At 44.9% G+C, this 27,870-nt stretch overlaps 1 protein-coding gene across 1 annotated transcript; it reads right to left on the bottom strand.

Annotated features, from left to right (window-relative positions):
- Positions 1 to 80: 80 nt before the first annotated feature.
- TOGARAM2 (TOG array regulator of axonemal microtubules 2) lies at positions 81 to 27,064 on the bottom strand. Its single transcript, XM_026048062.1, has 18 exons — positions 26,812 to 27,064; positions 25,059 to 25,268; positions 24,707 to 24,927; positions 23,217 to 23,479; positions 21,969 to 22,012; positions 19,889 to 20,076; positions 18,819 to 18,972; positions 17,725 to 17,886; positions 16,476 to 16,617; positions 15,269 to 15,374; positions 13,569 to 13,804; positions 12,218 to 12,376; positions 11,022 to 11,139; positions 9,958 to 10,061; positions 8,427 to 8,625; positions 7,065 to 7,281; positions 2,281 to 2,367; positions 81 to 337 (listed from the first exon to the last, which is right to left on the bottom strand). The coding sequence occupies exons 1-18, from the start codon at positions 27,062 to 27,064 to the stop codon at positions 81 to 83; spliced, it is 3,120 nt and encodes a 1,039-aa protein (XP_025903847.1).
- Positions 27,065 to 27,870: the final 806 nt, after the last annotated feature.

Here is a 27,870-nt window from a genome sequence, read left to right as displayed (position 1 = left end):
AAAAACACTTTTGTTTTTTTTCTTTTCAGCCTACTTCTGGCTACGCTATGTACATGCGGAGTGGCGGCGTGGAGCCCCCTTCACCGTGGCTGCTGCTCCAGGAGGTCGCGCAGGCTCCTGGCCACATGCGGGGGCTGGCCGGCGGCCCGCGCGGCCAGGCTGGCGCCCATCTCGGYGTGCAGGGCGCCGGCCAGGCGGGCCGCGGCGCTGTGGGCCTTGCCGCTGCGGCCCGGCAGCGACCCGTTGCCCGTGGTGCTGCCCAGCAGGTGCCACAGGACGGGCAGGACGTAGCGCTCCACYGTGGATCGCCTCCGCCGGGACACGGACCCAACGAGCACTGCGGGACAGAGACATAGGCCTCTTAGGAGCCTTCAGGGGACAAACACCGGCCTCCAGGGGCTGCGAAGGGTTCCTAGCTCTGTGACACTTGTCCTCTACCACACACAATGACTGTTCAGCCCCCAACAGGACCTTAATTCCCTCATCTCAAAGGCTTCATATCCRCCAGAGACAGAGCCACCCAAGCAACCCGTATGTGCCTCACACCCCGCTTGTTCACCCACATCTGTATGCAAAATGATAAATAATGGCCAATCTTTCTTTACCTCCACGGGGGTAATATCTCAGTTAACTACAGAAAGTTTTGAAAACGGAGCTTAAGAACTTAAGAAGAACAATTGAGTGCTCATGACCTTTGAGAAATACAATGCCACAAGTCTAATCTGGCAGCTCCTGTTTCTTGGCAGCACATAGTAAATGGCAATATCATACCACACTTCAAGATTGTGGCCCACAAAAGATGTGTGATATTTGACAATATTACTGGATATGCCAGTCACTACATGATATCTTTGGCAGAGCACTCTACTTTGAGATTTTTCTCATGTTTGTGATCTGCTCTCAGACCCTGTTCTGAATCAAACAGGTAACTATATTAAATGCAAACAAAAATTTACTGCCAGCTGGCCTCTCATATGGTAGTTTTTGCTGAGAGATCAAGATTTGAAACGGTCTGGAGATCAAGTATCAATTTCTGTTTGGTGAAAGTGCTAGGCAGCAAGCATATATATTATTCTGTAGTGAAAGGATCTTCATCTTCTCTACCCTGTTAATCTAGAATCAGTCATCAACATTTAACARCTGCTGGAAGCACATAAAACAAAGCAGCAAAGGGTTATGATSCTTATTTTAAAATGTGAGTTAATTTGATTTTTAACTCTATTAAACACTGGTCACTATGGCGTTTGGAAGAGAAAGAGCTGTCTGTTTCCACTAAATCCCAGAGAGAACAGCAGCTCTGTCTAAACTAGTCCCAATTTATGTTCAACTGCTTTACTGGGGGAAAAAAAAGATTAAAATAAGTGTAGAATTAAATTCTACATTCATGCAGATTTACTTTATTCAAATTATCTTTAAAGGCCTTTTTACATTCACCATAGCTAAACACACCCCTTTCGAGATGCATAATGAAGAAGCAAACTGTATTAAACCCTGGATTAAAAGATGCTGGCATAATTAGCAGTGGATTTAGACCTAATTCAAGCAAGGCTATAAATAGTCCTTAGTCTATGTTGAGATTATCATTTTTCCATTCCTTGGCTGTTGCTGAACATAATAAGCTACTATTATAAATCAATTATCAGCTGTATTTTTAGTGTGCAGAACAGCACTGAAATAGAAATAGACTATGTTTGCACATCCTGAAATAATCAGAGTGCAACGTCTTTATCTGCAGGACAGGCAGGAATCCTAAGCAGCCAATAGAAATGGAATCATGCTCCATTTCTGCCTCTCTCTCCCCAAATCTTGCCTTGCTCACTCTCCCTGCCTCTTGTGCTTGTGCACGGTTCTTGCCAATGTTGCAGTCCCCAGGCTCTGCAGCAGTCAGCCTCCAAAAGCTTCCAACAAGAAAACACGATTTTTCCTCCAGGAATAATCACCCACCCCCAGAAATACCATTGGTCATAAATTTTTCTGTGGGATGGACATTTGCTTTAGAAAAGGGAGCTTGTAGAGACCTCCTTGACCTTCACTGCCCCACACGGAGAGAGGCAGAGAGGGTATTTTTAGAGTCTCTTTCCCGAGCGGTCTCACCAGCACTCGGCGCTGGCAGAGRCTACTTGAGATGCATTTTGAAGGGATTGCACTGGCCACAGGGCAGGGACAGGCCCTGGACTGTCTGCAACTCARTAAACTCTGCACTACCTTTTCTCAAAACATCTGCCATTTCCCAAGAATTTTTTTGATTTAAAAGCCCGGAGGAGGAGAAGCAGGAGATACCTGACAGACGATCGGTGACATCCTGCACAGCTCGGCCACTGAGGAAACGCACTCGATTGGCAAGCGCTTGCAGCAGCAATACGTTATCTGAAAGGGAAGAATTATTTCTGCTCTTTCTTCCAAGGGTATAAGCCAACAAAAGGGTGGGGGTAATTACATTTTGTAAACTAGAGCCTATTTCAGCCAACATCAGCGTTCTCACATTTTTTCTTTCTTTAAAGCTTACCTGGGAGGACTTTAAATTCAAAAGTAAAACTTTCCATTTCACAGCTGTGAACACAAAATTAACCACAGCACAAAGAGCTATGCTACATATTTCACGCTTAGATTCTCAAAATTTAAATCGCTTTTAAGTATTGCATARGATTTCCGTGCCAGAGATTTGGAGAGGTGAATTTCCCCACCCCTAAGAAAGAGGTGAGACTGTTGAAAAGTCTACACGTATTTTACAGATTTAATATCATTTTTTTCCTTAAGTTACCTGTCGGGTCTGTGGATCATATTCACAGATCTTGTTATTAGGGAGACTTACCCGCTCAGTGCCAGCACCGCTGGCTCTCAAGGCACTTCCGACACCACTGAAGCCAAATCTCGCAGAGATGTGAAAGTAACTGTCTTCCCAATGCTTGATGGGCAGATATGTTTAAAGCTTTTCCTGTGCTGCCTGCTGCTGACTTGCTGTCTTGCTACAGTTTGTGTAAGCTGCTGCCCAGATCCGCCAGCAGCACTCCCATCTCATCCTTTTGATAAGGCACATGTGGCTTTTCGGAGAGGCCGGAATGCGGCTGGGCTGTGCTGGGATACTCCGTGTTGTCACCAGAAGCGGTGCTGATAAAGTGGGCAACCTACTGCCCTATGAATCACTGCAGAGCCAAATCCCAAAGTGGTTTTAAGCAGCACTGTGCTGTTAAGTGCTGCTTTTTTATGTGAGATGTACAAAGGAAGTCCCTAATGATTATTTCACCAGCATATAGTAAAGAATTGATCCCGCTATCCTAATTAAGTTTCTGCTTTGGTAATTACAGTCTTCTCCTTCACCTTTTCAGAAAGACACTTCCCTTTTTGCCTCTCACTCTTGTGATACTGACAGATGTTATGACACATTTGCTGTTCCCCCCAGAGAGTTATTTTACAGATGCTGCTTTGTGAAAATTGATGCAAAATCTGGAGCTGCTGTTGCAGCACAAAATGTTAATTAATTATTAATATCTGTTTCTACATGGATTTGCCTAGGATTTTTTTTTTATTTTTTTTTAAAAACGCTAGCAAATCCAACTAATTTACCCAACCRTTACTTCAGCTGCTTAGAGATATCTAGGGATAGAGAGAGTAGCTTTAAACTCCTGCTAGAGAACAGGCAGCACAGCTTTGCTTCTCTGCACAGTATATTGGATGGACCTACCAGCTACAGGACAAGCAGCTCAGCTCCTTTGCACTCTCATCCCATTCCCACTGTTTTAGTGACAATTTAATTTAGGGACAGATGTCAGAGGAGAGCAGGTGCCACGTCCTGGTCACTGAACCTGCCTCCAAATGAAGCCTATGTGAACAAGGTGGATGTCCCTTGCTCCTGTTCTGACATCTGCCAACTTCRAAGATTTATGGTGATCTCCCAGTTCAGCAGTGGGGAGGGAGAGTGGCAGAAGTTTCAGGTGGCAACGTTCAAGTCTGACACAAAACCCTTAAGGAAGGTGATTGCCGCATCCTGTTAGCTGGATGTGGCTGCTCTTCTCCAACCAGGAGACACAGAAAATGAGTCAATGCCAAATATGTGAGAGATCCCACACAGATCTCACACTTCATAGGCAGGTACAAAACAAGACTTGTGACAGGGAAAGGCAAAAGGTCAGCAAATTCATTGGGTCTGCAAAGAAACTGGTGTGGAAAGAGCTAATAACTCCACTTTAAGATCTRCCTCTTCAACACTAAATATTTCAGGCATATTCACCCAGTGCTGCCTTTTCACAGCTGACATAAATCTATGTGTCAAGGGAATTTACAGCAGACCTTGGCTATGTAGTTATTGGCTATAGCAATCTCGCCCCATGCAGAACAACATTTGGAACAAGCCATCATTTACTGCTGGATTTATACCTGTTTTTTCTAAAGAAATGAACTTGGCAAATCACAAATTCAAAAGAAAAAAAAAGGCAAAGAAGGAAGGTGGAAAACAAAGCAGACAGGACAGCTAACACTCATAATGCAGAGCCTTCTAGGAAGCTGTTCTGCAGGAGCTCTGATGAGCCAGCTTCCCTTCACAGCAGCATCAAAGCAACTCATTTGGGAAGCCAAATTAGGCTTAAACAACCTCCAAAAATCCCTTTGCCCCTGAACTCTAGCAAAGCTATACACCAGGATTTATTGCTCAGCTCATTCTGTACCAAAGCAGATGAGCACCACAGAGCCAGAAGCTCCTGGCACTTTGAGGCAATAGTGGTGCCGATGCAAGCTTGCCTAGGAAGTGGGGAATAAGAACTGCCCCATCACTGCTGGCCACCCAGCTCACCCGTCACATGCAATAGGGATTCAAGGCCTTTGGTCTTCTGAGTATAAAGAACATGGGTAAGCTGCAAACCTGGCACCAGACCAACAACTCCAGAACTTTATGTGGAACCTATTCTTCTACATTACCTTTATTTTAATCAATGCCAAAAAAAAAAAAAAAAATCACACTTTTATTGATAGCACCTTCTGTGCAAAACTGAATTCCTTGCACACACAAATTTCCCCACATGGGCTCCCATCTCATATTTCAACAATCTACTTCTAAGCTGCAGTGAATATCTAGTGGAAAGCCCTGGAGCCTGGAAACCTGGTCATGGCTACAGCAATGACAGTGGTAGCACAGGTGTTGCAAGTTTGAACTGTCTTAATCCACACGAGAGGAACAGAAGGGAAATTTTGGCCTGCATTCATCTCACCTAACTTTAAAAGCTTAACTGAGGTTTTCATTAACAGCCACTGGAATCAGCAGGAAGATGTAAAGACATCTAGCAGGTAATGCAGAACAGGCTCAGTCTCCCTCCTTCAGGGAATGCTTGTACAAAGGAAAACTAGACAATACCAACACCTCTCCATTAATTCTAGTGAATCCCAGCTCCCTAAAACCRAATGTGTAAGATTAACATATGAGTCACAGAGAGCAAAGCTTACTACAGGTTTGGGGCTGGTTTTGAACTGTGTATCTTGTCTGGAAYGAAACCTATCACCCCCTTTCCAAGCTTGAGTCACACAGACTTCTGTCCTTGTGTGTACTGCTGGGAATGAATCATATCAACCACACAGCTGAGAAAAAAAATCTGTTAGTGTAATCCTGCTCTAATTTATTCCTAGCCTTTTATTTATTCTTGCGTGCCATCCTCATATTTAGATTTAGATGTTCCAAATTAGGGAACATCTAAATCTGAATATGAACTGAGACTTGTGGTAGGTGACMATATGGGAATTTCATGTCAGGATAGTATATTCACTTGATTGTAAAGAAATATATACCACTAGCATGCGTGCAATCACTTTCAAGAGCAAATCACAGAGAATGATTGCAAATAATATGACCAAAGATAAATTGTTAATAAGTTAATTTCATTAACTTTAAAAGCGTCAGTTTAGGCTTTTGTAGTATCATCCATTGAGGAATACTCCACTGTATTTCTCATCCATGGCATGCAAGCACATACCTTGCAGGGGTGCAAGGGATGGACTGGTGGAACAGCTGCTTCCCAGAGGGAAAAAGGCTGAGGATTAGCAAGAGATCCAGACCACTCTCACAGGCTGCAAAGAACCTGCTGCACATCCTGCAGCAGGCCAGGTGGTCCAGGATCCAGTGCACCTCACCTCCCTACTGCAGTTACATTTTCGACATCACTACGAGCACTTGTGACTCCATATTTGAGCCTCCTGATTAGGCTGGCTTCTTACCCATGTGCAGCAGGGAAGCCAACACACATAGAGAGCTCAAGGCTGATCGTACAGTGAGTGTTTCATCCTTCATCTCATCTTTGTTGTGATCTCTCACAGCACAACATCATGTTATATTCAGAGATGCAAATTCCAAATCAGTTCTCAAAGGGACATTGTTACCCAGTCTCTGTAGTGCCTGAGTAGCTGGACTACCTGGAGCTGGGCTACCTGCAGCTCCAGAATGAGTAACCGAGATCAGAAGTTTTCATACCAGGGTCAGCAAAGGTCGAACGCCTTTGCTTTGGGAGCTGCTGTCATTCCTAGAGTAGGAAATAAGGCCCAGCAAGAGCAAAGAACATCTACTGTCCCTTCACAGAGAAAGCATGCTCCTTTCATCTTCTGTTAGTGAATATAAACTTAAGGAAATGTGCAAGTTACAAATCCAACTAAATAAAAAAGACTTTAAATGATTAAAGAAAAAAAGAAAGAAAAGAGCAAGGCAATATGTGCTGTTTCCTACGAGGAAGAGGAGAAATTAGCTATGACAGATGCTAGCCACTTCCCTCATGCTCTTCTGTCAGGAGCTTAGTATAATCCTTATCATATCCCCTCTAGTGAATTAACGATCAGACATATGACCCCGACGATAAGCAGGATCCATTTAGCTGCACATCACAACACGATACGGCAGATGAGGGCAGAAGGACTTCAGAAAGGGATTAATATACATCTTTGCAGCAGCTGGATTTCTCCAAACAAACACACAAACAAACAACCAAAATCCCACAGACTTCAACTGGCCAAGCGTTAATTAGACTCCGATAGAGAAACTGCAATTAGGGAGAGTCTATGCCACAGGGTACCCAGGGAGGGTCCAGCCTTACCCAGGTGCGCAACACAGGCATCCAGCACCTTCACAGCGGCCGCGTAAATCCCCGTGTTCTTGGAGTTGAGGTTGTCGGTGACTGCTGTCACCACAGGGACCAGCATCGGGCGCAAGCTCTCCCCAAGGAGGGGCATCATGGCAGCGAGGGACTCGAGGGCTTGCTGGTTCACTTTCTTGTTGCAGTCCTGAAGTCTCAGGACAAAAACGTCAAAAATCTGTTAGGAAAACAAACAACATGAGAGCCGGATTACAATGCCTTTGTTTTCAGAAGAGATGTGGAAAGAGAAGATTCCTGCAATGTAAAAGAAGAGCATAATCCCTTCTGACAGGTCAGTGCTTATTAGTGCAATCCTACTGTTTTTCCATGAGCTACTCACAATAGCAGTTACCCAACCTCACACAGTTTTTAAGCTTTTCTTGTTCTCTTAGGAGGTTAGCCTGTGCACAGYTCATATGGGTGTTTATTCACCTACAAAAATAACTACACTCAAAAAATCTTTTGGCATAAAGGTATGAAGACATTTCTTCAAGAATCCCTTTTTTTTCATAAGGTTTTCTCAAGATCTGAGGGTAGTTTTAATTTTGCTGAGACTGGAGCTGAATGAAATCCAAGTTTCATTTTATCTGTTTGTCCCAGAACCTAGGATTGGTGAAGTGCAGGACTCATGAATTCTTAAAGATCCATACAGTCTTGCTAGATAACAGTAAGACAAGTTTAATGTGTTATATCAGTTCTCATTTGAGCAGGTTCAGTCTCACAACAGCCATATTCTTGGGCAGCATTTTATGGAAAACAGGAAAAAAAGAATAGCTGTTTGGAGGAGAAGGTAGAGGAGGAGAAGATCCTTCCTCTAGCAGTTCTCCTTCTTCCAAAGAACAGAACTGAGTCCAAGGGGATGACTTCAGTCTTTCCCAAGCAGGGAAGGGATAAGGAATAGCCTGAATTATGGCTTCAGAATACAAGATAAAATTTTCCTCAGCATCCTGTGAGCATCCTGTGTTAGGAGTTATTAACCCAACCTGATGATTCTCTATCCCAACACATCCTATTCTTCTTCTGGAAAGCAACTGTCAGCATTGGGTGGATGGATTTCCCTYGTTTTCATTTAATTAAGTGTAGGGGAGTGCAGGGGCCTACAGCATCGTACCATGATCAGCACAAATGGACACTTGCCAGAAAAATACATCTAGACTAGAATTACTTCTACTAAAACCTGGAGCTGAATTCAAATACTTTGGCTCRGAATGGACAGTCACTCCCAAATGACTGACATGCATGTCAAGACAGATACTGTTAAGCTGGCTGGGACAGTTTGGGAAGAGGACAAAGGGAAAAAGAGAATGGAGGTGCCCTAGATACCTGAACAATGTTTGCCGAGATGAGCTGGGGGTTGTTTTTGCAGTGATCTAAGAGGAGCGCAACACCCTCCATTCGTGTCTGAAAATCCTTGGCTGTCAAGAGGATCTCAAGCTCCCTGAGCTGATCCGTCTCTTCCACTGTGCGAAGTGATGTACGTCGGACCGTGTGTCGGGGTAAGACAAGGACATCAGAGCTGGACCTTGAATTGGAAGAGAAAAACAAAGTAAGACCTCTTGGTGATAACATCTTCAGTTAACTGCAAGAATAGCATCTCAAGGAGACTTCCTAATGATRTGATTTCAGCTAGGTCCCCATCTGAAAAGTGACTTTCATCTCATGACAACCATTACAGGAGGCAACCTCCAAGTAGCATTATCATTACTGCCCACTTGAGAAAACTGACACTGAGGAAGGAATTTATCTCACTCATCTTCAGATGTCTTTCAGGTACTCATCTAGCATTTCTATGTGGAAACAAACAGAAACCTCTTCAAAGTTTAAATGTCTCAAGGGATCTTAAGAGTTGCCTATTTTATAAGGAAATAAAGTGCCCTGGAGAAGTGCCTCTGTCATGGGCAATGGCAAATGGGAATGTGGATAAATAGCTCAGATGCACCTGAATACATGAATCCCACTCAAAGAGATTAAGGGTGTATCTGAAGGGATTCAGAGGATGAGTAATGGAGATGCAAACAAGACAGGCGTCTCACTAACGCTCTCACATTATTGCTTCCCTAGGAACTGATCCAGTATTTTGTGAATTCAATGGAAACTATCCCCTTGGATCAACCTCCACGGACATATGCCCGTCCACGTTAGGGGCATGTGGTCACCATCCTGATATTACTGAATACAGCACTAAACAAAACCACCCTGTTATCAGAGGAAAACAGGTACGAGCAGCTCTTTCTCTGGCCTGAGGAAGACAGTAACGATCAAGTTCCTGTCTTGAATGCTGATCTGCAGCATGATATAAAAACATGCTATCCATCAACCACACAGTAATGGGTCTGAACAACGTGAATAGCTACACAAAAGAAGATCCACATTCAGACTTAGTCAGCCAGAACCACTCAGGAATTCTCTGGCTGATGCCTTTGAGGGTCAGAAAGCAATGATTAATCAAGATCAAAACATGCATGGAAATGTGGCATTTTTGAGAAAGGCTTCTCAGTTCTAGATCAGCTTCTCATGAAGCTGATTCCCAAGTGGAACAGCAGGGAAGCATGAACTACAGCCTCCATGACATTATCCTAGCCCTTGAGTTAGTTTTTTTTTTCCTCCAAGCTGTAACTGTTGCTTGTCTCCTTCTGTCTCTTGATTTTTTGTGGAAAACCCCTAAAATGTTTGTGCATGGCCTACAGCAGAATTAGTTTTGTTTTTGTTTTGTTTTTTTTTTTGTCTTACACTGTTTTGTGGTGCAAGGAAACTATTTCTGACACAGCTCAGCTGCATCATAAAGATATTACTGAGACAGAGACCCGAAAACCTTGTCACACACTTCCTCAAACCTAGCAGAAGCATTCAGTACCCTTCGTCAGAAGGCAAGGTGTCCTGGGATGTCGTCAAGCTGCTCTTCCTATGCTCCCTGCGGCCCTTGGCAGGTGGAGGTTCAGGTATGTGACCTTCCGTCCCCTAAACACATACATAAAAGAGCATGAATCTATAAGAGACAAAATAGGAAATAACTCATTTAAAACAAATTATAACTGAAATTACCGCTACTGAGAAAGACTTAGGAAAACATTTCATAGCTTAGAGAGCGAGTTGGGGYCAAAGGCTCAGTCATGTCTACTGAGGATTTCATTTCTACCAGTCTAACAGAGACTGCAGTCGCTACAATTACAGGCAGTAGTATGAAATCCTAAATGCACTAGTCTTGAGTTCCATGAATAGGAACATCAGGACCTGATAGGGAGCAAGTTTTCACAAAGGGAGTAGTGGGAGATTTTGGGATTCTCTCAAGGTTGCATTGTTTATATTCAGAATTGATTTGGCTTTCACACTCTATCTCGGCACAAAGGCACAATCCTCTCTAAACTATAAATGGGAAGGAATGAAAAACACAAATCAGAATGATTTTCCACCAGCTGCTGAACTCAGAGCTCCTTCCAGCTCCATAGGGCATGACAGCASAGTAGTATTCCCAGAAAATAGAGAATACATGCACTAATAATAATGATTTGCGTCTTTTGTATTTCTGGAAATTTTCTAGGCTGGAAATTTTCTAGGCGTTACTTCTTCCTTCATCTGTTACAGAGGGGCCTAATACTTTCATTTGCACTATTGCCGCTTCCTGATGGGTGGGGAGGGAGGGACTGTTTTTTATGAGTGAAGGTGAAACCATCTACTTTCCTTCCCTTTTGAGGCTGCTATTCAAAATAACCCCCCTTTATTCCTAGCCATAGTTGTGCCCACCTTGACTGCCTGCTCATAAAATGGCTGAGGATCAACAGTTCATTCTCATGAGGAAAACAACTCAGTKGAAAAAGAATGAGATTCAGAAAGAGAAAGATTGAATATCCTTGATCTCATTCTTGTATTGGCAATCTCAGTACTTGTATAAAGGAGACATTTCTCCTGCCAAGCACTTACTTTCTGCTTAATTGTTGCCATAACATCTCGCAAGTCATGTGATGGGAGAGAATGTTTCAAATACCCATCAAATTTTGGATGCTTCATCAATATGGTCAGCATCTGCCGTCCATAAAACCTAACACAGGGAAGAGAAACAAATGACCATTTCCCCTCCGTAATCTTACTGTCTTCTTTGCTTATCCATGAGCCAAGAAAGAAAAGGGTTAAAAATATAAGCTGATATTTTATACCTGTCATGTGCAATACTTCTATAAGAGCTTTATATGCATTCAGCAAAGAGARGTATTTACCTCCAGTTGTCACTACTGCTCAGTGATGCCAGCTGAACACAGGCGGCACTGGTGGACTCAGGACAACAGGAAAATGCAGTTTCACTCTCTGAAATTGTGTGTCTGTTTTTGTGGGACGAGTGAAGCGCATCTCCTGATTTGCTGTCAGTGGTCATGTGCACTGGCAGTGCACAATAATTCACCTGCCCTTCACTGGGGAGAAACTAGGGCAAATCAGCCAATGCTTACTGCTCTGCTACAAGTGTAGAATGGACAGTTAGCTGCTCATGCGTTCCTGCAATCTATTAATTACGACTTAGAGTAATCATCACCGTAAGTTATTCTCTTAATTAGGCTTTTCTTTTGCTGGACACAGAAGTGCTCTGAAGGCTGCACTGGATTTTTTTTTTTTTTTTTTTTTAACAAGCTATCAAACTGCACCTGTTTTTTGAGAGGAAATTTAGAAGTCATTCAGCCACAGACAGCGACATTGTACAGTGGCTGGGAAAAGAAAAGGTAAATATCATAGGCAACAAACTGTGGAAAGAGTTTAGGAAATTGAAAGGACTGAGGATACCTGGAACCCYTCTAGAACAGACTTAACTTTACCAGAAATGCTTGGGATCCTTTGATGTTGAACAGAGACAAATGCTAGCTTTGTGTTGCACAGGTAGGACCAAAAGAAACACTTTATCTGGCTGATCAGAATGAAAACTCATTCAAGTCACAGGAGTTTGTCAATGGTCATTCTTGCCTGACAGCCTCACAAGATATCAGACCTTTCCCCAGACAGCATTATCCTGGGGGAATCCACTGGGAAGCAACCTCCTGAATATTCACTTTGTCTGGTACCTGTGTTATTCTACATTTGTGACCAGCCCTTGAATGGTCTCCGTGTTCAGGAGGCGGCAGAGGGGTGGTTACCTCGTGTCCTGGTTGCAGTCCTGGGCGAGCTTCACCAGCACCTTCACCAGCATTTCGGTGCTCTCACGGGAGCCTGACATCAGCTTCTCAGCTCCAATCTGCTCCGTTACAGTCACCAAGTGTTCAGCAGCACACCTCCGGATAAGGACGTTTCGGTGACTGTGAATGAGACAGCAAACACCTGGGCAGCAAGAAAGGAGCGTGCACACAGAGGGACTGTCCTGTCCTGGCCCGGTGTGGGTTCCCTGTCTCCTCACTGCAGCTTGAGCCAGCAGCAGACACTGAGCCAGCAGCAGACACTGCTGTCCCCTGGCAAACACAGAGCTGCTGTCTTACAGATAGGCCACCTGCAAGGTGGCAGAGAGATACTGAACTGTCCAATACACTGTGTTTCCCCTGAAATTACTGACTCCAGGAGAGAGGGACATGCAAGTCAGCATGAATTTTCTTTCATCAGCGAGCTTCCACCACACATGGGTACTGCTGCRGTAGGACTGGGACTTGTTCCACCAATTTATCCCCAAATCTGCAGAAGCTAGAGAAGGGTAAAAAATATTGGGGAGGATAAGGCTGTAGAATATCCAACAATGCAGAGAGTTTGCTCTTTGTGGTTTGGCAGCAGGCACATGTTTGAATGATTTACCCTTTTCAAAAGCTGAGAAAAGGGTAGCAGTCATTTCAGCTAGATCCTCCTTTCTGAAAAAGGAGAGCACCTATTTGAACCTCTCAGACAATTATTTCCTGGCAGTGTCTACTTCAGGCAAACCCATGGGAGTCCTCCTGTGAAGGCACCTRTAAAGTGACTCACCCTCTCAAAGCCAACATGTGCTGTCAGTCTGAATGGAAATCAAAGCCCTAATGACATGGTGCCAGGTAGACTCCTCCCTGCACCCACGGCTCCCAGACGCTTCTCAGAGCACTCCATGTCCCAGCAATTAGCCTCCTCCTTTCTCCAGCTAATGCCATAATGAGGATGTGTGGGCTTTCCCAGGGACTCAGTGATTGCTGTTGTGAAATATCACATATAGGAGCTCTCTGCTGGAGTTGTTCCCATTCCCACAAAGCCACAGGACTGAACCACCATGCTCTGCAGGCACTTTCATTTCCCCATTGCTCACCACATCTAGGCAGCATTGACAGGCCATGAGAACAAGCAGGGCGTAGCAGGGTACAAGGAGATGATTTCGGGAAGGGAACATGGCTGATCGCAGATTTCCATCAACAAAGTCACACTGTATTTAGGAGAAAGGATTTTTCCCTCCAGCCATTCCTCTTGCTTGTCTCTTTTCCCTCCTTCCCTTCCCCCTTCTTGCACAATATAAGGTGAAGGACATTTCTAAAAAACACATACTTGACCCCACAGGCCATGAGAGCAGTCATTGACCGTGCAGGAGTCACGCTCCCCACCATGATCCCAAGGGACTGATTCGCCGCTTTCTGAATGAATTCACTGGAGTCCCCTGCCTTCTGGAGCAAGGTCCGAGCAATCTCCTCCACCTCCTGGTCCATGTGTTTCTTCATGGTCCTGAAGAGCTCTCCAAGGGTGACGATTGCAAATCGAGACACCTTCGAGCGGAGGTTGTTCACCTGCAGAGGTCACGAAGGAAGAAAACACAAGGATTATCTTGTAAAGATAATCAATATCTTGTTTACCTAGATAGAACTTGCCAGGAGGCAACAGAACCTTCTGCTGGATCCAGGTGGAACATAAGACCACACCGAGAACAGGAAACCACAAGCACAGAAACACCCTTAGTCCAATACCAACTTTTTCACTGGCCAGATCATCTTACAATCCAACTTTAATAAGATGGCAGGCCTGAGAGCCTAATCCTGGAGGACTGCACACAATTCTGCTGCTATCAGTGGGATTTTATAGAATTCAGAATTATCCCTGCTTTCAGAGGACTATCCTGAAGAGTGAAAAAAGAAGTGAACATCTTGGAGTCAAACATTTCAATTGAAAGATCATTTCATTTAAAAGATCCAAAGAGGATCTTGGTCTTAGACTTCCTTCTGCCTTAACTGTGCTTGTTAATAAAGACAGAAGAACATAAGGGGTAGAAGTGCTCATGAAATGAACATTCGTGAGATGAGCCATGCCTCTGTACATGGTAGCTTACAACAAAGAGGAGGACATTTCTTCAGAAATATAAAACTAATATAAGAATCAGATTAACTAAACTAGAACACTTTTCTCTCTCATCTCTTATCTCTATAAMCAAGAAAATTTGAGCCCCGAATATTTAAACAGGAAAGTTTGAGGAGGTCAGCAACACCAAAGGCATTCCAGTATTTGACATCTTTAGCTATTGGATAGAAGATATGAATATACTGTCTTACTCTTTCCCGTGAGCAAAGGGTGATTTAATGTATTTAGTAATTACACATACGAAGAGTACAAGGCAGCAGGTTCAGACCACAAAACAGTGCCCATTTGGAAATACAGCCATACGTTAATCTGAGGATGTTAGGCTGATACCTCTCTGCTGACTGAGCAAAGAGAAAGCAAAGYTCAGTGCAACTGCCCTGCTCTCAGAGTAGGGAGGCTCCAAGCACACAGCAGCTGTACTGCAAAATCCCACCAGAGGAAGCAGGCAGCACATCTATGGAAAGGGCGAGTCTACAGAAAGTACAGAGAGAAAGAAGAGAATTTGGGAAACCCAGGAAAATAGACACTCGCAGTCAGTTCTCTGGGACACTGAGGAAGAGGAAGTGCAATACAGCTAAAAGGCAAAAGCTCCAGGGGTTAATTGCAGCTTGGGCAGGGACTTGAACAGTTACAAGTCACTCAACTGGTGTCTTGGTTTCTGCATTTGTATGTTGTATTATAATGACACGTAGCTCAAAGAGCAGACAGAGACAAATGCACTTGCAAACATAGTTACATATAGAGACAGATCATACAGATAGGTGACTTAGCCTTAGAGAAATGAGATCTAAAAATAGCAATGGAGGTGGACGTGGAGCACGTGTAAATTCACAAGCACGTATCTACCCTATAGCCTGTGTACAAGGTACGTGGGACACAGCTAAATACAGCACTCCTACCTCTTTGGTAACTGCCAAGGAAACGTCATGGAGTCTGCAAAGAAGGATTTCTGAGTGGCAGGTAGCCAGGCGTCTGATGTTGAAGAGCCCTTTCCCTTTCAGCTGCCTGAAAGGCAATTACCAAAAAGATTGATTTTTCTCACCACCCAAGAACTAGTTTGCACCCTYCGAAATTACCCAGGTGGGGGTTCACGCAAATAAAGGGAGGCCCTTCTCACACAGCACTTAATTAAATTGTGCAACTCGTGCCACCAAATACTGTGGCGGTCAAAAGCATACATAAATCCAGAGGGCAATTAGGTGGCTTCAGAGTGGATGGGTTAATCTGTGGACTTTAAACAAGACAGCCTTCCTGAAAGCCCTGGCACACCAAGTCCCTGTGCTACTGCTTCCCAGAAGCTTGGAGACTGCATCATATTTCYCTGTTTCTTGCGCCTTGTCTGGATGGCATCCTCCAACACAGCTCAGTCTGGGTGCCTGCACACTGCATGCCAGCCCAAAAAGAAAAAACTAAAGCAATAATAAAAAATAAATAAAAATAAATAAATAAATAAACAGTATGTCCTTGTGAAGAACCAGAGCTAGATAAAGGTGCAGGATGGACCCTGATGTTGCCCCATGGTAGCCTCCCCATCGGGAGACCCAGAGGTCTGYGAGACCAGGTTGGGGCTATGGGGCTGCAGCTCCATCCCTGCAGCAGGCATCGCACCACCGGGGGCATGGGAAGGGGGAGAGGGGCAAAGTCAAGTGGTTGTGCAAGGAGCTACATCACAGATGGTTCTTCCTGGTGCGGCCAGAGCCCCAGCGAGCACTTGCTGACCCAGGAATCAGAAACAAGGCCAGCACCCTCTGAAACTCATCATCGTTTGGTCAGTGTCTGATTTCTGCACACCCTGTGGCTATCAACAAAAGCACCTTTGCTTGGCCCATCTTGAACAGTGAGGAGGAAGAAGCTTCATCCTGAGAGAGTAAGAGTCCTAGGAGATTTTTTTCCTTTGGAATTTTCTTCTGCCGTGAGCCCATCAGGCAGACGGACAAGCAGAGCAGCTCTGCAGCCTGCCTCAGCCTCCAGCAACAGAAACTCCCCATGTGTCCCACTGCAACTGGCACGTGCAGAGAGTCCCTGTGGGCTGCAGCAGCAATGCCCCCTTCTCCCGCTGCTCGTGCCAAGGGGAGGAAAAGGGAGCGAGACGGAGCTTTCCCTTACCAGTCACTGCTGCTGAGCCAGTCCAGCGCGTCGCTCAGCCCCTGCTCCGGCTGGGAGAAGGGTTTCGCTGCCGCCGCGGCCCCGCAGTCGGGATCCTCTCCCCACTCCGGGCAGTCCAGGGCAATGGCCGGCAGTGAGTTGGCTGCGGGAAGGACGGCAATCAGCAGCCAGCCACACATCCCGAGCTGGCCGCATTGCTGTTTCTATCTAGTGCAAGGATTCTACGTAGCGGACAGCTGGGCATGCATTCATTTTGACACACTACACGGAAAGCAGTAGTTTATGGATTTCACTGTTTTCCGAGCGTTATGAATATTTACTATTTCAGAGTTACCCACCGGGCTCTATTTTGAAGATGCTGAAGGGAAATTTATTTGTCATCAAATATATTTGTTTACAAACTGTGTGGTGCCTAAGCTTTCTCTTGTGGAAAAAAAGCAATTTCAGGTCTAGATAGTTGTGACAAAAAAGCCTTCCAAATGTGAATTGAGGATAAAAATATGTAAATGTAGATGCAAATCGCTGGCAAATACACTCACTTGATGACAAATATACAAGGTAGAAGAAAATTCAGAAGACAAATGTGCTTGTTATGAAACCTATTTTTCATCAGATGTGCTATAGGTCAAAAAACATCATGTCTTACACTAAAAAGATCATTTTTTAAACTATAGATGAAAACATCTGAGTTGTCTACCCGTATCAAGTCTAAATATTGCCCAGAATCTAGAGGAGCTGGTATGGACTCTATAGGAATTTTATGCTACCTAAAGTTTTTGCGTGCTCCACAAGATACAGAGGATAGAAGTAAAATCCACATGGTATTTTCCAAAAATGCATAGATAGGAACTAATTGTGGCTGCACTGATGTCAGTGGTAACATATATTATAAGCATAAACACAAATATGAACAGTTAAAAGGAGTGGAGAAACACATCAGGTCAGGTCTGGTCACTTTTGAAAAACAGCCCAGGGCTGAGTACAGTCACTAGAAGGCACCACTCAAAGCCTCCTTCCTAGCTCCTACTATTTCTTAGACTGTATTTGAGATCATAACACGAATGTAAGCTAAASAGCAACCAAGGGGCTGTGAAGTTAAGGAGCAACTCCAGCTGCCTGCCCTTCCATGCCACCAGTTGACCCAGCGCCAGCACTGCGGCTTCGGCTCCCAACACAGGCAAAGGCTGGAGCTCAAGGCTGTATTAGGCTGAGCTTGCCCTGTGCAGGGAGGAGACGGCCTGCGGCTCACCTGAGGCATGGCGTGGGAAGCCACCATCCTGGCTCGCGGCCGGGATGCTGGGCAGAGATGGCCGGTTGACCCTCTTCTTCAGCACGGTGCCAACACCGCTCCTGCWCGCTCTGCTCACGCTGGGCGAAATGGACACCACCCCGTTGACTTGCATCCCAACACCTGCAGAGATTCAAAAGGACCTGTGAGTCCAGCACGCTGGGCAGGATGGCTAAGGGCTTGGAAATGGTTGTGGGTGCCTCACTGGACATTCCTCACAGCAACATCCCTCACAGCCCTGGCCCCAGGAGCTGCACGCTGACCGGGGGCAGTGACTGCAGGGCTCAGCAGTGCTTTCCCTGGGGACTGAGGAAAACCCAGCACTGSACCTCCTTTGCTGAGGACAGTTGCCTTGCTGAGGCTCCCAGCTCCTCAGCAGCGCTTCACAGAGCAGCAGCAAGGAAAAGCAGAGACAGCCTTGTCCCGTGCCCTTGGGCTGAATGCTGACTTGTAACTTCTGTGCGGCTGCCCTCTCGAAAGCGTGTGCTGCAGCACAATCAGTGCCCGTTGGTCGCAATTAAGCCAGCAAGGCATGTGCTCGCACGGGTAAAACATGTGTGCTTGTCAAGGGCTCCAGCACAGGCTCCTCTGCGGGGCAGCAGACACGGGCAGGATAAGTTGTTCCACCCCACAAGCAGTATCATCTCTTGCGTTTCAACTGGAAATATTTAAATTTTAATTTTTTCAGGTTGCAGCTTGTTTAAAAAGCACTGCTTTGGACTCATCCTTTCATCACTTAGCTGGGCTCAAATACAAAGTCTGAAGCCCAGAGGTACCTGGCAGGGCAGAATTACCCAGTCCAAAACAATTGCTCATAAAAGGGAGCAGAAGGCAATCTATATTCTGCCGATGACTCACTGTGCACCATTGGGTCAAGATACTTTATACCTCTTTATTTTTATTTGGAAAGTAGAAATAAATCACATTATCGTTTCTATTCAGATCTGTGCAGTGCAAGTACAACAGCCTTTGAGTTCAATTTCRTAGGACACTGGCACACTATGCAAGGGACAAACAAGTGAACAAAAAGACCCGCAACTATCGCAACCACTTACCTTCTTCACCAGCACCCATAGGGTCAGCCTCCTGCATGTGGAGCTGCAGGGACTTCTCCTTTTCTCTCTCTTTCTCCCTACGCAAAAGCTCCATCTCTCTCATCTGCTTCTGGCGCATCTTCTCCCGAGCCGACTTGGATATGGTAACATGGATCTAGTCATAAAGGAAATATAGTAGGGAGTGTAAGATGACTGTACATGACATTAAGTGGGAATGCAGTGGTGGAGTGTCATGTCTTTATTGCACAACTACTACATCTCAGTAGTAGTTCCTCCTCTTCTTCCSCTCAGTATATAGCTATACCCAATGGTGTAACTACTTAATTTCCACACCCTTCCACTGTTCCAGGACACTCTTTCTCAAGCTACATCATGAAGTCCTGCTGGGACCAAGGGACTCATAGGAATGCTCCRGGAGGTTAAAAGAGCTCACATTACCAGGGAACTGCCCGTAGAGCAGGCAGAAGAGTAAAAACCATCTGCAAATATACACAACCGGCAATGAAAGGTAACTTGCTGCTTCCTAACTATGGTAAACGCTTGCAGCCAGTATTTGCAGCTTTTTCTCTTTTCTCTGCTGCTGAAGAATACAGCTGCTCTCAGAGAAGATGTATGAGTCCAGTAGAGGAGTCAAGTGAACCAGAAGTTTGAGAAACATTGGTCCAAATGAAGAGCAAAAGAGAAATACAGGGTTGTGAGAAATAGCAAGAAAGGTGACGGAGAAAAAGCAAGGTTTCCTGTGCTATTTAACAGTGTTGCTTATGCTCTGCATCATAGTCTTTACTTCTGCCTCCCAAGCATGCACTTTGCAAGCGCTCACTGATGCACAACTTCCTCTTCCATTTGTATCCTTACAGATTTGCCTCTGCAAAAAGAGCACTTCTTGCTCATCCCTAAYACCTCCTCCCAACCAAGGGCTCCTGCACATTGAAAACACACAAGCAGCTAGTCACTAGTTGTAAAAGTTTCCCCCGCAAGAGGAAAATGATATTTTTCCCCTGATGTTTTGTGCTAAACCTTGAACAATCACGAAAAAGAAAGGGCCCTTTCCCTCCATGCTTGTTTCTTACTCTTCCATTGCTCTCCATCCAGTCGTTGCTCTCCGGGAGGCGAGGGCTCCCAAGGTCAGTCTCCTCAGCACAGCTGAGGAAAAGGCCTGGGAATGGCGACAGAGACTCAGACAGGTGGCCAACAGACTTCACATCCTCAGTGACACGGTGGTAGGGAACAGGTGGGACGGGCTCCAGCATCCAGGGCTCTGGGGAGACAAGAACATATGTTGCCTATGAGAACAGTGAGCAATGTATAGCACTTCCCGACAGCTGGGATCCTACCTTGCGGCACTGGCCACAGAAAGGACATTGCTCTCTTGGCCATAAAATCCAAGTCTACTGAAGGTCTGGGTCATCAGCTCCCCGTGAGTTGCTATATGTGTTTTCTAAAGAATAGTGGTGGAATAAGGAACTCCTTTGTCAAAAAAAAATAAATCATTCCATTCTGCTTTGAGTAAGCATCCTCTTTTTCCAATTGCTAGGGTATCTCCTGTTTTTTTGATAGCTGCATGACCTTGCAGAGGTAGGAATCAGTGTATCTTCYGCTTTGTTGGACCTTTTCATAATCCTTTGTTGGATTACGCAGACATTTGAAGAAGAGCTAGGGATTGCCAGAATATTACCGAAAGCAGAATTTTGCTCTCAAGGCTGGAATTCATTCTCCTCAAGCAGATTCATTACAAATTGTAGCAGAGCAGCCCACTTTCTGGGCAGCCTCACTAACAGCTGATTTTCTTGATGAGAACAGTACAGTGCAGTTCATTCTGAATTACTCTCCAACAGAGCTGTTAAAACTCAGAGAACTAGTCATGCATAGTTCCACAGATGATAAAATCATGTGAAAGGCAAGTAGTAAAAAAATGGAATAACTTCTTTAAATTATGATTTTTTTTTCCCACTAAATGGTCAGGTTGATGAGAGAGAGTGAAAGAGAGGGAGAGAGAAAGAAAATAGCTCAACTGCATAGCTCCAGAAAGTATCCAGTAAAAATGCCACCTCACTTACTCAGCAATTCTTCTCCCTAGTTGCATTCAGCATCTTAGCTGCTTATCAGCAATAATCATTACTGTAGTGTATGCTCATTATTTGGCAGTCAAAGCACTAAGCTGAGAGACCAAAGGATGTTATCCTTTTTTCTTCTGCATCAGCAGAATTACTTGTTAAATTCCCATCTCTCCCAGAGATAGCAAATGCAGAGCACAGGTGTCATCAAAGTTTCCAGCATGACACAGTAGGTCACATCAGTAGGTGACATAGGTGTCACTGGCACCCTATCCTGTCACGTATGAATCCTATTCCTAGTGATGATGCAAACAATGCAAAACAAAACCAAACCACCAGGCATCTCAGACCTTGCCTGAATTTGCAAATCTGCCATTTACAGATAGAGTAGGGGGGAGATATTTGTAGCAAGAAAYTCAGCAGATGTGTTCTGAGGTAACAAGTATAAAAAGGAAGCCTCAGTGTGGTATTCAGTATTTAGTTTAGATCTATGTTTTCAAAAAGAATGGAAAGTTCAGTTCACATGACTGCTCCAGAGATGGGATCCTTATTTAAATTTCTTTATCTGTAAATGGAAAACTCATAAGGACTCCCATGAGGGATTTTACATCTCCTAGTGTAAAAATAGGCAGATTTCATGAATGTACTTCAAGTGTCAAAAAGGTTTGGTTCAGAATCACTGGTTCACTGCCCTGAGTGAAGGCTTCCTTCAATTGCAGGAGGAACAAGCAGCAACATTTCTTATTTCACATGAAAAGCCTCATTTATTTCCAATCTCTCTAATATTAGGAGGCGATTACAGAGAGATAAGCTCTACAGGAGCAGTGAAGAGCATGGAGTGAAAGAGTTGGAGGAAGAGTTTTTTCTCCCACAGTGCATTTTGGGACCCTAAGGTAACCCTCTCAGTTCCACATGCTGGATTCATTTCTACAGAAAATGCCAGAGCATTTCTCCAGGGACTGGGTCTGGGATGACCACCCAAGTGCCTTGACTAATTGCACAAGGTTGTAGAAAGATTTTCAACTGGACATGTGCAGTGACTGGCACCACCTAGGAAGTCTGTATTCATTTTAGGACAAACTTGCCTTGAACTTACCCAGAGGTTTAAAGGTCTCCTCAGTTCTGCTGCCTGATCTTAGCCTTCAGAAAAATGAAGAGAAAACAACATATGAAAAGACATGAAGAGAAAAGGTGTAGCTTTAACAAAGGAAAGTTTTAACCTCACTTCCTTAGCAAGGTTACCCCAATGAAGAAGCAAATACAACTCATGAAATCAACAATATTCAAAAGCCCACTACTAGGCATTAGATTTTTGGTTTGTAGAGTCACATAAGGAGCTAATCTAGCTTCAACTGAACATGTGACAAAATTTTCAGTTTCAATTTTAAATATCAAATTCTGCTTCCTGGTTATTGAGCTACATGGATCTCACATTATTTACAGTCCTTCTGAATTAACGAGGATTGTTGAACTTTCCCTGGAGGCACTCACCCAACACACTCTTACACAGCTGTAGAAGCCTAGCTTTGCCTGGTCATGACTTAAACCAATGACCATATGTTATTACAAATGGCAATAATGCTGCTGTCTCCTAAGAATAAGATTACACTTTACTGCTTTTTTATTTTTGGCGAGTACTTGCAAGAAGTTCCAGCTCATCTGATGGGCAATTGCACTTTATAAGCCATGCATATACCTTTAAACTGGAACAATATTTATACGGCTTCTTATTTGTTATTATAGCTGGTATAAGATTGACAGCTAGATTTCCTCATGCTGGTACAAATGAGTATCTTTCCATCTCCAAAGAGCACCAGACATATAGCTGTTCTCCAGCTCCTTGCCACCATGATCTTAAAACCTTATGCAAATATTAAGACTCCTTGAGTCTCTGAAAGATAGATGTATATCTGTACTGTCACCCCTCAGCAAAGGACTTGCCACAGAAACGTTACGATTGACATTTACAGAAATGGCATCTGAATTTGATAGACAGATTTACAATTGATATATTATCCCTAAGATTCTTGCTGGTGCAGATACCTGTTGTCAAAGTCCACACACAAAAATCAAAGGCCATATTCACACAAATACAATACAAACTTCGTGTTGCCTAAGAAGCAACTCAAAGATTACAGAGTGAACCAGTATCAGAGACCAGATGGGGACCCATAAAGGCTGACCCCTTGCTCTTTAAACAATTTTCACATCAGATTGGACCACCATAGGCACCCATGAGGCCTACACATATGCATAAGTTTGTATAAATACATTAATAATTAATGTATATAATGTGAGCGAGGTGAGTTGAGCTGTGTCCTGGGAAGGGGGTCCCCTGGCTTACCTCATCTCCCAGGGCTCTTGTGGAGGCTCCTCCAGACAGCCCAGGGGTGGCCCCATGGTGTCAGTGGTGCCTCTGTCCAGCACGCTCACTGACTTGGCAATGGGGGGAACCACAGGCATCTCTCGCAGCTTCATCACCACCTCCTCCTCCTGCTGCTTGCTACCGCACCAGGGATGGAGGTGAACCTGGGAACAGGAGCGCCCAGCGGTCAGGCCAAATGTCACCATCTCCCCTTGCCACTCGGGCAGACCATTCCAGCCCAGCTGATGAAGAGACAGGAGCATCTGAGGCAGCAGATGCAAAGGGGATGCTGTTGCCTCTGTCATCCTTTCTGCTGGTACCAGCAGGGATTTAGCCTGTGGTCCCCTTGCTATCCCTAAAGCACCTACCTGCCATTGCTGAACTCCAGCCAAGTCCCCACAAAGTCATTTTGCATTCTGTTAAAACCCACTTTGTTCAAGTCCATAATTCTTTTTCTACTATTGACCTTCCTGCAGTCCCTCACTAGCCTCTCAGCCCAGATTTTCACATKTTCTTGGGACCCTAGATGCTCTCCAGCTCTCACAATTTATCACTGCTAGCACACTGTCCTTTATGAAGTTTGGCAGTACTCTCTCCTCTGCCGTGCTCCATAGCAGCTCTCGCCTGCTGAAATCACTTTGCTCAAAGCCATCCTCTACCATAGCTATGAACAGGGACAGATGGAGCAGGCAGACATGTCCGCCTTTCCTTAATGTCTTCTTGTTCTGCTCCTGGCCAAAGTACTAAGCCAGGACATGTTTGAACCAAGAGTGAAACCAACAGAGCTAATATCAGAGATACATCTGGCCCTATATCTGCGAGGCTGAAAAAGTGCACTGACCTGTTACTGCTTTTCCTATTTACAAAAGCTGTTATTCACCACCTCCTTCCTGCCTAACATGGCAAAAATCAAAACAGCTGCAATTCCTGTCACTCCTGCCAAGCCAAACAAGAGGGCAAGGTCTGGGCTCTGTTCCCGATGGCCAGAACAGCCCATTCCAGTTGCTTACACCCATGCAGACCCATGAAAGGAGACAAAGCTGCTCGGGGACCACTGAGCCATAGAAACACCATGCAGGACTTGACTATACCTAGAATTCCCAGGGGAGTTTGCACTTACTTGCATTGTGCAGGCGCTTAACGAATAGGTATATTTTACTAACTATAGTGGTATGTGCTTGGCCAGGTTAGGTATGTTTGACTGGTTGTTGGTATTTTCTTAGTCACAAAATACAGCAGGAGCCACTAGAGAATGCGGAAACTATTTAAAGAGGAGTTGCCCTGTTCAGCTACACTGGTGACATGAAGTCTACAGTACACACGCCATAATCATAACCTGGTGCTCAGCATCCTTGGGTCAAGTGCTACCCTGGACTTGCACGTGAGGAAGAACCATCCGGGAGCACCACCTACGTGCCATAAGCACAAGATCCACCAAGCTCATCYTGGGCAGGTTTGCTCACTTTTACCTCCGGCATCAGCCCCTCGTCGCTGTCATTGCTTCCTCCACCGTCTGTGCCATCCTCCCAGCCCTTCAGCTCCCCGTTTCTCACCTCGCCAGTCTCAGGGGACAGGGGACGTTGTCGGATGGGCGGCACAGGCTTGGACATTAGCAGGAACCTCTGGGAAGCCGACCTAGGCACAGCTGGCTTCAAGATAAGCCCCACAGGGTCACTGCTCTCCAAGAGGCCTGCRAAGCAGAGACCAAGCACAGGAGAGGCACCACTTCACATCCAGCACGCCTGAAGCTGGGTCCTACAAGGGCAGATTTCTTGGAAATTTGTAAATAGCTGCAGGGGGGTGGACAGGCTCGAGCATTACCTCTGCGTGACACTAAGAGGCCCTCTGACATCCTCCTCTTCTTCAGTTTGTCTTTGATCCGAGTGGTCTCTATGGTGGCGCTGCCCACCTCCATTTCTCTGCAGTCCTGCATCAAGGTCAGGCTAGGAAGCTGCGAGAGGTCACCTCTGGCCCTGTCATCAAGGTTTTCCAGGCTACTCTTGCCATCCAGGCCCACCAGAGGAGAAATGGTCCTGGGATACGAAGGCCTCCAATCTCCATCCCATGGGCAAGGCTGATTCTCCTCCTGGGTATTTAATGCAGGCTGAAGAGAAGCTGCAGATCAGATAGGAGGAATAAGCTGAGTTAGTGAACCTTTATCATCAAACCATGTGAGCAGTTCAAGGCATTAATTTTTTTCATCACTAGAATGATTGATCATTTTGTTTTTATTTATCTTAAAACTGCCATCACTTTCATTCTTATGAACCCTAATGAGTTAGCAAGCCAGGAAAGAAAGGTCAAGGGGCCCTCTGTTAGAAGGTAAAAAAGATCCTCATTGCTAGGCTTTGATTTCTGTGTACATTGCCACTAAAATCCAAAGAGGGCTGCTGGTATTTATGCCAAGCAGAAGGGACTTCCGGCAACAGGAGCTATAGGTGGTAGAGAATTAGCCTTATAGATGCCTTTGGCTGTGGATAGTTCTCTGAAAACATCATCTCAGTCCTGAGGCAGGAGTCAAGGGAGCAAAGTACAGGAAGGATTTAAATCATAACATATTGCTGCGTACCTGTACTTTGAATGATTTGAAAAGCTCGTTTACTTCCTTCCCTCAGAAAGGTAGGGTAAAATTAAAAAGGCACCAAGAAGGGAGCTATCTGCTGCAGCAGGTAATGAGAGAGTAACTGAATTCTCCCCTTCAGAAAAAAAAAAATATCATAAAGCCTATGGAAAAAGTAGAGCTGGGAATGCTTATCCAATGTTTTGTATGAGACTAAGGGTCATCGAAACGAGTGTCAGTCCAACTAAACCACAGTCAGAAAGGCTTAAAAAGACAAGAGGAAACCCTTTTCATACAGCACTACCAAGCTGCAGCACTCATTTCCACAGGATGCTGTGGGCACCAAACGTGTGCGCTGTAGCCAAGGCGTGGAAGTGTTATTTGCAGTGGTTCTGATACAAGTCATAGCTCCTCAGGTCTCTGCAGTGCTGAACCCCAACAGCTGTGAGGAGAAAGATTTGCCCTTGTTCTTCTATATCCGCTCATGTRTCTCCTCCTAAACTGATTCCAAGGTCTCAGAGGAGCCATTTGGAACTTTTGATCTGATCCAGGGCTATTCTTGTGCAACCAGGAGAGGTATCTCAGCAAACAGGGAAATACTGCCAGTGTTTCTCTAGCAGCTCCCCATCCTCAGAGTTAGAGCTGATGAGTGAGCAGAGAACGAATTGGGGAATTTACCTAGGGGAAGCCTGCACATCGATATCCAAGGTAGAAACAGAACCAGCACCTCATTATAATGCCTGATTTATGGCCAGTTGGGCCACAGTCTCCATTTTGGCTGTCAGTAGTGATTTGGCAATTGTTGCACTCTTGCAATCAAAGGATAAATCATAATGAACTTTGAGTAGATAAATGCAGTGCCAAGCATGCTGCTGGAGGAGGGCAGGATCATCTGCGGCTCTCCATCCACAACCTGCTCTGACACAGAGCCAGGCCTTCCAAAGACTTCTTCTCCTTCCAAACAGGCTTTCCTTTCAGCTAAGGACACCATCACTGTCAAYCTCTTCCTGCCCTCACCTTCTTCTGCTGTAGTCCATCTGCTGCCACAAAGCTGCAAGTTGGAATTGATGCCTCCTCCTTGCAGTGCTTGACATCTGGATTTGAATTTGGGGACACTCCCACAGTAGACAGCAACTGGGGCATGGTACTTAGCTTTAATATAAGGACAGTACCAATGACCTGAATTTGRATCATTTGAGAAAGAAAGAGGGTGCAAACAAACAAGAAACACCACCACGTTCCCCTCTTCCATATCAGTTTCTGACATACCAGGATAAACCTACAACTTTGGCCTCTGCAAAAGCCTCAATGGCTTCAGGCCATGATGTCCAGTGAAAAACTTGTTTCAATCTTTTGCCACCTGCACAATCTGCAAAATTACATTAGTTTTACTAGTTGCCTATGCAAGGCCACAGGATTCTTTTCCTCTCCTTTCTAATGGTAGATAACCCACAATTATCTCAAGAATTTGACAATGTCCAGTAATTATATGCTTCCCAAAACAAGTTCAAATGTTTCATCTTTTCTGTAATTCCCAGTCAAGTCTGTTGGTTGTTCTTGCAATTTCTCTACACAAGAAAGAAGTTATTAAGACACAAGAAATCAGTCACCAGCTTTTTTTAAGAGAACTCTGTATTAGATGTCCCTAGTATTTAGGATGAGGTACTTGAGTAAAACCACTGCTGCGTGTAAACTTCTCACCAAAACTTTCTRCTTTGTTCTGTTTCACTGTATTGGATTTTACTCCCTTTTGTTACTGCAGAGACCCCTAAAGCAGCATAAATTTAGCTAGTCTCAGAAAAAAAAAAATATAAAAAGAGAGATTTTGTGTGCTGCTGAAAGGTCAAGATTATGCACCCCATATCTTCCCCTCCCTTATCCTGGACAGCCTCTTCCCCATCTTCCTCACACTCCCTTGGAGYGAAGCATAGGCCAGCTCTTGCCAGCACAGCCATCATCTCTGATGACGATGATGATGACAGGCACCGTGAGCAGGGCTCATCATCCCTGGTGATAGTGATGGGCACATTGAGCACGACTATCTGCACACCTGAGCTGGGCAGCAGTGCTGGC

Source organism: Nothoprocta perdicaria, unplaced genomic scaffold, assembly GCF_003342845.1.
Source record: "Nothoprocta perdicaria isolate Ctin4 unplaced genomic scaffold, notPer1 scaffold_51, whole genome shotgun sequence".
Taxonomy (NCBI): domain Eukaryota; kingdom Metazoa; phylum Chordata; class Aves; order Tinamiformes; family Tinamidae; genus Nothoprocta; species Nothoprocta perdicaria.
Note: the sequence above shows the minus strand (reverse complement) of the source record. Positions and strands in the feature narration are given on the sequence as shown.